The sequence below is a fragment of the Myotis lucifugus genome, unplaced genomic scaffold (assembly GCF_000147115.1).
Source record: "Myotis lucifugus unplaced genomic scaffold, Myoluc2.0 scaffold_0, whole genome shotgun sequence".
Taxonomy (NCBI): domain Eukaryota; kingdom Metazoa; phylum Chordata; class Mammalia; order Chiroptera; family Vespertilionidae; genus Myotis; species Myotis lucifugus.
The window spans coordinates 15,506,895-15,517,754 of record NW_005871048.1 but is presented as its reverse complement, the minus strand read 5'-3'; the positions used below and the strand labels follow the sequence as shown (position 1 = coordinate 15,517,754).

General features: G+C 39.6%; 1 protein-coding gene across 3 annotated transcripts in view; it reads left to right on the top strand.

Annotated features, from left to right (window-relative positions):
* MAN2A1 (mannosidase alpha class 2A member 1) overlaps positions 1-10,860 on the top strand; it is a 154,218-nt gene that overhangs the window by 117,534 nt on the left and 25,824 nt on the right. For all 3 annotated transcript variants that reach the window (XM_023749139.1, XM_023749184.1, XM_023749158.1), the window contains 2 exons: positions 5,185-5,318; positions 8,505-8,646. In XM_023749139.1, coding sequence (XP_023604907.1) covers positions 5,185-5,318; positions 8,505-8,646 — 276 coding nt within the window. The remainder of the gene's footprint in view (positions 1-5,184; positions 5,319-8,504; positions 8,647-10,860) is intronic.

The following is a 10,860-nucleotide window of genomic DNA, read 5'->3' as shown; positions in this document are numbered from 1 at the left end:
AGAGCCGCAGGGCGATCAGGGGGTTTGGGCGCTGCCCCCGTCATGCTGATCCCGGTGCCGGGAGGGCTCGCGGCTCCGCTGATCCCGGTGCTGGGAGGCATATTACCCTTTTACTATATAGGATAGAGGCCTGGTGCACGGGTAGGGGCTGGCTGGTTTGCCCTGAAGGGTGTCCTGGATCAGGGTGGGGGTCCCCACTGGGGTGCCTGGCCAGCCTGGATGAGGGGATGATGGCTGTTTGCAGCTGGTCACACACCCTTCAGGGTGGGGGTCCCCACTGGGGTGCCTGGCCAGTCTGGGTGAGGGGCTGAGGGCTGTTTTCAGGCTGGTGGGTGACTGAAGCTCCCAACCACTCCTTTTTTTCTTTTTGTTTTTATTCTGGGCCAAGGCCTCTGCTGCTGAAAGCAGGTATCTGGTTTGTTTCGGTTCTATAATCGAAACACTGTATCATCTCCAGCTCTGAGATCCCGGCCGGCTGAAAGCTGGTTTGTGGGGTTTTGTTTAGCTTCTATATTTGTTACAATGTTTCAAACTGCCAGCTGAGAGGCCGGCAAGGCAGGCGGGGAACGTTGGAGTCCTCCTTCACTGAAGCAAGCAAGCCTCATGTTCTCTTCCAGCTGCCTGGCTGCCAGCCGCCATCTTGACTGGCAGTTAATTTGCATATCGCCCTGATTTGCCAATGGGAAGGGTAGCGGTTGTACGCTAATTACCATGTTTCTCTTTTATTAGATAGGATAACGGTTAACACAGTAGATTGTGCAGAGGAAATGACACCTAGGGTTCTCTGAAGACCATCAGTTGCAGCATAGATCCCTAACCTCGGGCTTTCCATCTGCATTCCCTTCCTGAATCGTTTTCACCCTCACTGATGTTTCCTCCACCTCTTCTTTCAAATATAGGGTGTATATCTGAGTTGTCCTCCAGTTTTTCTCTTCACTATCAGAATGCCCTTCTTGGTTTCCTAAAGACTGCTGCTAAGCAACCAAGTCAAGAAGGTGATGGCCTTGCTTTTCTGTCTACCCCTTCCTGAGCCACCCAGTAGGAGATGTCTCTAAAGGGACCAAGATCATTTTGAGAGTAACTCGAAGATCCTAAGGCTGTTGCACCCCTAAAGCATGTTCCCTGTGATAGGGCCTAGCCTGACCCCGACCCAACCCCTTGTCTACTTAGTTTCATTCCCCCCCCCTTCTTAGAAAATATTCTTTTAAAAATGCTTCAGAATTATTTTTTATGTATATAAATACAAATAATATATATGTATACTCTTGAAAAAAAATTTCACACACTACAGATCTAAGGTAAAATTTCTCTGGAATCTATGCCTGGCCTCTGTCCACTACTCAGGAGAGGTAATACCTGTCCTCTCCTGTGTTCTCTCTCTCTCTCTCTCTCTCTCTCTCTCTCTCTCTCTCTCTCTCACACACACACACACACACACACACCTGTAAAAAATATAGTAAACTCGATTTTGCAGATCTTGATTTAATGGACTTTGAATTTAATGGACAGAATTTCTAGTCTGTATATCATATGTGAAAAGTAACACCATGTTAATTTTAAAATGCTTTTAACCAAGATTTGCTTATAATTAAATTAACAGGTTATTTTTTTGTTATTAATTCACTGTTACTTTTAGCAAATTTTAGCGAGTAGGCTATATGTTGGAAAAAACATTGTGGTAATTTCACTGACATAAATAAATATTACATGTCTACAACTATAGTATACATATTTCAATCCAAGAGTCACTGCTCGTAAACAGTATTCGGTGAATGATTAATACATGATCACACTTCATCTCGAAAGGTAATTGGTTTTGTTGTCGTGTGGCATGACTTTCTGCAGCATTTTTAATGCGTGCCCATCGATGTTCCCACATGCTCTAAGCCTAGCCCCAGCCATGTGCATTTGTTCACTCATGGTGACTGGTGAATGCACGCATTTACTAGACCTATTCAGTATAAATTTAAAATTACAGTAATACAGGTAAAAAACTTTTCTGTAAACTTTTCAAACATACTTAATTTTATTAAACATGTCTACATAAGTAAAAACATGTAAACTAACTAATTTGTCAAATTCTTAACAGGTATTCGGAAAACCTACTTTATTATATAATGGACGTCAGCCTTAATAGACACGCCCTTGCCTAAAATAGTCTGTTATATTGAGGTTTTACTCTATGGTGTTTGTGTCTGTTTTCAGCATAAAGTTTATCATACTCTACAAGTACTGCATTAGTCTTTTTCATCAGATCTTTCTTGGTCAGGACAGAGAGCTACCTCATTCTTTTCATTTCCCATGTCAGCTAATTTCTGCATGACAAGTGATTCAATACTTACCGCATGCAAAAACTGGAATGCAAAGATGGTGTGTAGGACAGTCTGTGTTTGTGAGAAGCCAACAGGTTCTAGGGAGGAAAAAAAAAAAGTTGAGGAAAGACTCTTTTGGCTTCTCTATTATAGTTGTTCACCCATGGACTGACTCTGTTCTTACTTGGCATTGCCTATGTTAATAAGGATAAACAATCTTTATTCTCTCTTCTCTAAGGCATAATGTGAGGCATTAACAGCAAGAGGGAACTTTTTTTTTTAACCTGGAAATGGCATCTTCCTATCACCCCCATGGACTACTCTTATAAAGTAGTTACCGTTTCCTTTCCCAGGGTTGAAGCCCTAGTCATTCATGCTCAGGTAGAACTACTTCGGTTAAAATACCTTTTGCTGCCACATTCTGCAAAGATCCAGCAGGCCACTGGAACCACTGGGTCTGTACCCCTGCTTCCCAGGGAGTTCTCCCCTCAGTCCTCTGATCTGCTTTGGGAATGGCATGGTACGTACTCTTTAGGGAATTCTTGACACAATAAGAAAAGTTGACAACCCTCTCTCTCCCTCACACATATTTAAAAACTAATAATAATAATAAATTACCTTTGAGAACTCAGGGGTACCTCCTTGCTTTTATTACTATGATAGGTTTTATTTGGTTTATTTACATAAATATAATAAGTTTGATCTTATTTTAAAAGTCTTTTCGGGCATAGAATTTAAATTAATGTCTTGCTGAATTTTGAATGGATATAGATGCTCCTTTTAAAGGAGCTTTAAGGATTTGTTGCCACAACAGGATCTGAGCATAATACTGAGCTTGAGAAAGATGATTTTCTCAACAGAAATAATTTGTTATTGCTAGAGGTGATGTGAAATTATTAATTTTTTTCTGAAGTGTGTTTTCCGTAAATTTTTTCCAGAGATACATGACTTGAAATTAATAATACTCTTCTTTGTCAAGACTTTATTTCATTTTTGTATTCTGTTGACCCCTGAGAGAATATCCAATCTAGAGAGGAGAATACATAAAACAGTTTTAAAAACCCTACGAATGTGTCCAGTAGATTAGAGTTTACTTGTCACCTTCTGTTTCCCCAGTGCTACATGAGTACTGTCATCCCTAGTGCTGCATTTTATGTTTGAAGCATTTTTGGTTCATTTACAGAAGCTTGCCTATTAAAATTCAATATGCAATTCCTTTGGTTTTTGAACAATATTATGGCTAATCTAAGCATACTGAAATGAAATTTGCATTTACAGTAATACATTTCCGAGTTCAAAGAAGATACTGTTATCCTATCATCACTCTATGTGGTTTTATTTAACTTCCCAATAGTAGTGGAGATATATTTGGGTCAGCTGTCTTGGCAGATTCTTCTGGTAATTCTCAGAAGGAAATACATATGTATATTTAACTGGCAGAGGTTAGTGGTTCAGACTGTGTCCATAAAGCAGGGGGAAAAGGCACCCCTTCCTCCCACTCATGTAGACCATACTCATAATAGCTTTATGAACATGGTAAGGAACTGAAGTTAGCTCTCACTGAGATTATTGAGTTGGAAGAGCAGCATCTACCAAAAAAAGAATTTCAGTAAGCATTCTGAAAATCCTTAGCCCATTTAGTATTTTCACCACATTATTTATGCTTTATAATTTCCAGTTTATTTTCACATAAATCTATAATGCCTGGACCAGCTGCATTTCATTCTTTTCCACAAGTCTCACAGATTCAAATTTCTTTTCGTTCACTATTTCCTGTCACCTTCTATAAGCTCTGGGGATTCTTCTTGGCTCCTAGAAAAAGTCTTCCTTGCTCCCTTCTCATTTTTTCTTACACAGCCCTCTTTGTCTAACAAGTTCTGGCTATCAGCAGAGTAGCAGATTCTGTGAGGAGTAGGGAGAAGCAGGTAATGAATAACAACTGCAGGCAAGTAAGTGTCTTGGAATCTCAAAAAACTTCAGCTGTATGAAATAAGATAGGGTCAGTCTTTCTTCTTTTGATCACTTTCCTTCTTTGAAGATCCTGTAATATCTTACACACACTTAGTTCTGTATTAAGAGTGTTGTGTTTCTTCATAACTCCTCCCTGCATCTCTGAAATAGACCCAAGGCTTCACTGGGGACCTGACAAGCAGTTAGGGCAGCATGATAAAATTTGTAAACACTTTAGGTTTAACAAAAAGAAAGTCTGACACATCTGATACTTCTTCAAGCTGTCCTCTGCTTTGTATAACAAAGGGCACAATGAAGCACTAAAAAACAAGGGGTCCTAAGAGATACCAAACTCAATTAAAATTGCTTTAACTTCTGGGGAGCTCTCCAGATTATACTCTAAAGTAGTAATATGGAAATAGCAGTTTTAGCTATTAATCATGTCTCTTTTCCTAGATATGGTATCTTGAACCAACAGAGTATAAATTTCACCGCTCATAATTTCCAATATGTGAGGAGAGAAGGGTGAAGAAGTAGGCTCGAGTGACTCTATTGGGGAACAGTGGTGCAGACAAGAGGTGGACTAGCCTGGATTGGAGCTGACCTTTTCTCATTTAATGTCCTCTTTCCCCTCTAGAACTCATTAGAGAATAATTTGCATGTTATATTTCATCTGCATTTATCTCCACCAACCTCTTCATCTTTCTGTTAAGTTATATGTGCCTCTGAATGAATGTTATCTACCATGATAGTTAAAAAAAAGAAAAGGTGAATTGTGACACTGTTTAGCATATGAGAGTTGGTAAAGATAGGAGATAGAAAACAGGAAAATATATGCAACTTTGGAAGGAGTTCTGGAGAGTATATTTAAAAATAGTGGGCAATAAATTTCTTTCTATTGTGTATATTCTTTTAAATCTAGGAATAGAAGGACAGTCTGTGGAAGTTTCCAATATTGTGGACATCCGAAAAGAATATAACCGTGAGATTGCAATGAGAATTTCTTCTAACATAAACAGCCAAAATAGATTTTATACAGACCTAAATGGATACCAGGTAATTTTCCTTTTAAATGTCTAAGTAATGGTTATGTGCGTGCGTAACTTTTACATATAGTAATGGCCAATTAATTTTGTATCCTTTCAAAAATAGGCTTACGGTCACAAATTATTTTTGAAATAAAACATTTCAACAGATACTTGTAGGTTCTTTATTAACTAGATTTCCAAAATTATGACAACTAACTAACTGATAGAGTATTTTGTAAATCATCTATTTGTAAGAATTTATTTTTTTCAAAGGAAGATTTGGTGACAATTATGCATGTTAAATAACATGGTGCCAAAGTATATATGAATTTAATATAAAGGAAACATCATTAGGGATTGATGGATTACATATTTTTTCTCATAAGAAATTGGCCTATGCATATTTAGCTTATTCTATATATTTTTTTATTTTTATTTATTTTTTTAATATATTTTATTGATTTTTTACAGAGAGGAAGGGAGAGGGATAGTTAGAAACATCAATGAGAGAGAAACTTCGATCAGCTGCCTCCTGCACACCCGCTACTGGGGATGTGCCCGCAACCAAGGTACATGCCCTTGACCGGAATCGAACCTGGGACCCTTGAGTCTGCAGGCTGACGCTCTATCCACTGAGCCAAACCAGTTAGGGCTCTATATATTTTTTTAAATATATAACCTAATAAAAAGTTTTCTTTCAGGAAACCTTTTCCCTTCTCTTTATTGGAGAGGAGGGTGTGTACCTTATTACACATACATATATGCATATGTATGTGTATTTAATCAAAATTTTCTTGAAATAGTAATGAGAAAATTGATTCATAACATTTTTCAGATTGTTAGTTCTCTAATTTAATAAAACTCTTTTGATTATTACCTAAATCTCTGTACTCAGCGTTAATGGGTGTGACATATATCTTTGAAATAATACTATTAAAAACATTAGCATGTTTTTGAGACTAACATTTTAGAAATTTCTGGCTATGAATAGAAATAATTTCACATCAAATGCTTTTACTTTGTCTGATTTTCAATTCGAATGAGTGGACAGAATTGTGATAATTTTCTCTTTTACAATTTCCTGCAAAAGTTAAATTTAAACCTTTTCCAAAGCATAAAAATTGCAACATACATTTTGAATTAACATGTTAATTTTACTACAGCTGTTTGGTTTTCAAATGAAGCCCCTACTTTATAGTGATTCATTTCTTTGTATACAAAAGAAAGTATTTTCTTAAAATCTTCAGAAGCAATTATTTGTATGTGTGTGGGTGTATACAGGAATGAAAAAAAGTTAGTAAAAATGAATAAAAATTTTCTTTTTAAAGATCGAGCATTTGAATAAATAGGAAAATATCATTTTTAAGTCTATAGCCTAATATTTCTGCTTTTAAAATAAGCTCTTTTTTAACCTTTGGAAAGACTGATACTTGGGCAAGACTAGAAATCTAGACCTGCAGCTGGGGAATGAGGGTAACAGCCACACAGTTGTGAGATTGAAATGTCCTTTTTATTAAAAGTATATGAGTTAGCCTGGCTGGTGTGGCTCAGTGATTGAGCATCTCTCTATGAACCAGGAGGTCACGTTTCAATTCCCGGTTGGGGCACATGCCCGGGTTGTGGGCTCGGTCCCCAGTCGGGGGTGTGCAGGAGGTAGCTGATCAGTGATTCTCTCTTGTCATTGATGTTTCTATCTCTCTCTCCCTCTCCTTTCCTCTCTGAAATCAATAAAAATATATATTTTAAAAAATAATATGAGTTATTTGGAATGGGAAGATCAGGATTGGAAAGGAGAAATGGAGAATTCTTTCAAGCTAGCTTTTTATTTTACCTTTTTATAGTTGTTTCTTTACTAGTTTATGAATTTCTTAAGACTGCGATAAAAATTACCCCAAGCTGGATGGCTTAAAACAACAGGAATTATTCCCTCACAGTTTGGGACACTAGAAGTCCTAAATCAAGGTGTCAGCAGGGCCACCTCCCTCCAGATGCTCTAGGGAAATAGCCTTCCTTGCTTCTTCTAGCTTCTGGTAGGTTCAGGCCACCCTTGGTACACTTTGCCTTGTAAACACATCACTTCAATCTGTGCCTCCACAGTCACATACTGTCTCCTTGTGTTTCTATACGTGTCCTTCTGTGTCCTGATTTTCCTTTTTTTATAAGAATACCAATCAATGGATTAGAACTTACCCTAATCCAGTGCAACTTGAGTATATCAGCAGGGATCCTGTTTCAAAATAAAATCACATTCATAGGTTCTGGGTGAACATGAATTTGTGAAGGCACTGTTCAGTACAACCAGTAAACTGAAAGATACATTGCAGAGTTGTGGAGATTAAAGGTTTTATCTGTGAAATTCCCAGCATTGTGCCTGGCGTTAATGGGTTCTCAATACATGTTCACTATTATGTTAACTTTTTTGCTTTAGTTTCATGTCAAATTTTTATGAATTTAAAAGAAGAGATGACATTTTATGTGGTGTGGATAAGTTTCCCGGTAACAGAGTCTCTGTTTGATGTCTCCTCCTGATTTTTGAGTGAGTCTCCTTGCCCCAGACTGGTTTAGTGCACTGTCAGTCTCTCTCAGAAACTAAAGTTGGGGTTGTATTTCACACATTCAGATACTAGACCAAGAAAAATTAGAATTTGGAACTATCTACATTGAAACTAAACAAGAAGAGTATGCATTGAATCGTTTATAACCATAAATATGCATTTGATTGTTACAATGTAATATATTAGAGGATTTGATGAGATGGTCTGGGATACTTATTAAAATTGATTTTAGAAGAATTATAAGATATTTCTTGAAAGGAGATAAAGAGCTATTATGCTTAGCATTCATTACAAAAGCAGTATGTTAGATTTAGATAAGAAATGAATACTTAATACCCTTATAATTTTTATGCAAATATTGGAGAGCTAGAAGACTTTTGTTAAGGATATTTATTCTGAATTTAAATAGGAATGCATATTTTAAAAATCTAGACAAGTTCTAAGTCTCTTAAAAATTGTTTTCTGAAAATTTTGTGATTTTTTTAATATTGTTTTGAAGAATGTTTCAGGTTTTAAATTAGCTCTAACTTTGAATAAGAAAGGAAGCTGTTTCTTTTCCTCTTTGGAAGAAGCCATCTGTAGTTAATACTAATTTTTAAAAGGTCCTATGTAAATATCACTCAATTTTTTAAAAGAAATATAATTGTATGACCTTACAGATTCAACCTAGAATGACAATGAACAAGTTACCTCTTCAAGCAAATGTGTATCCGATGACCACAATGGCGTATATCCAGGATGCCCAGCACCGCTTGACCCTGCTCTCTGCTCAGTCTTTAGGTGTATCGAGTTTGGAAAGTGGTATGTATTGTTTAGATTCTTTTTGCTCTTGTAAGTTTCAGTTCACATATACACAAGTGTATGACTTTTTTAAATTATCATCTCCACTTACCAGGTTTCTTTTGAGAACCGGACTATTAGTTCATTTTGGGTTTTGTGAGAATAACATAAAATGATGAATTTCTTCAATTTTAGGTGAAGAACAAGCACCTAAACTTCTGTGAAACTGATTGTTTTTCAAGATAATTTACCTCACCTGATAGCCCATTGTTTGCAGAATGGGCTATTGTGATTAAATGGATGCAGAAACTCCAACTGTAGATAACTTAGTTCCAAAGCTGGGAGGTTACAGTTCAAATTTAGGTCCTCTTCTGAATCACATTCTTCTGCACCACCACCCAAAAGAAGGAAGGGAGTAGAGATGATACAGATAGGGGGATATAGAGGTAACAGACATGACTTTAATGATTCCAAAGAAGAGAATGAGATGGAGAAAGAAAATAGTAGTAGATACTGATTAATTTTGGAAAAGTTTCTATTGAGATGCTTTTGTCTTTTATGATACATACTAGTAACCCTACGCACGAATCCGTGTGCCAGTAGGTCGCTGCCACCCTCCTATAGCTCCCCTCCCTGCCCCCCGCCGCCCCCTCATAGTTGTTGCCCTGCCCTCTTTTGTAGCTCTTCGCCTCCCGCTTGCTTGCTGCCCTGCTCTGTCCTGTAGCTCTCCGCCTCCCACTTGCTTGCTGCCCTGCCCTCCTGTAGCTCCCCTTGCCCCCTTCCTCCCTCCCCCAACATAGTTTGCTGCCCTGCCCCCTCCTGTAGCTCTCCGCAGCCGCTTGTACCTCGCTGGCCCACCCACCTCCTGAACCGTGATCTGGTCGTGACGCGTTTGGTCGTTACGCCGCAGGACGTAACGGCTAATTAGCAAATTCCTCTCTTATTATATAGGATTTTTAATTATCATTTACTAGAGGCCCAATGCACGAAATGAAATTCATGCATGGGTAGGGTCCCTAGACCTGGCCGGCAATCAGGGCCGATCTGTGGGGCAACTGGCAGGGCGATCAGGGGGCCCCCCACTGGCACCCACCTTGGCTGGCCTGGGGTCTGTGGGCTGGGGGAAACTCCTGCATTTTGCATCTGCCCCCTGATGGTCAGTGCGCATCACAGTGACTGGTCATTCCACTGTTCAGTTGATTTGCATATTAGGCTTTTATTATATAGGATAGGTCATCAGTTCTTCCTTCATTACGTGCAAAAAGTTGCTAAGTGTCTTAAGGAGCTAGGCAAATAAATGAGTTGAGATGCCTGGCTTATTCTTTGACACTTTTTATATTAGGCATATGCATATATTCTGTACTTCCACATATACACAAAAAAATACTAGTTCTTATTTTTCTTGTGGTCTGTACTAGACAAAATCATGCAGTCATCCCATAAAGACATCATGAAGTTATAAAAATAATAATGACCTCACGTCAGAGATTTGGTTTGGATGGTGAAACTTGAGCAACCTGGAGCAACCCCATGTGCAGTGGGGTGGCCACTGCATAGTGCCAGTATATTGCCTCCATGGGGGGAGGGGGCCCAGTGTTGCCAAATGCTGCAATTTTTAAAGAGCCCAGAAATCTGGACTTTTATATGAAGACTATAGGCCTGGTGCACGAAATTTGTGCACAGGTAGGGTCCCTAGGCCTGGCCAACGATCAGGGCCAATCAGGTTCCCCTCCTCCTCCTTCCCTTGCCACCTGTGCATAGCCACCACACAGTTCCCCCTGCCTCCCCACCTCCCTGCCTCCTCCTTCCCTTGCTCCCTCAGCACCCCACCATCGCTGCTGGTCGCCTGCCATGTTCCGCACCACCCCCTGGTGGTCAGTGCACATCATAGTGAGCGATCGAACTCCCTGTCTCCCAGTCGAACTCCCAAGGGGACACTTTGCACATTAGCCTTTTATATATATACTAGAGGCCCGGTGCACAAAAATTTGTGCACTCGGGGTGGGGGAGAGGGGGGCCCCCAGCCCGGCCTGTGCCCTCTCACAGTCTGGGACCCCTCGGGAGATAACGACCTGCTGGCTTAGGCCTGCTCCCGGGTGGCAGAGGGCAGGCCCAATACCTAAGTGCAGCCCCTGGTCAGGCTCAGAGCAGAGCCGATTGGGGAATTGGGGCGCCGCCCCGTCATGTACAGAGCAGGGCGGATCGGGAGGTTGCGATGCCACCCTCAGTCACGCT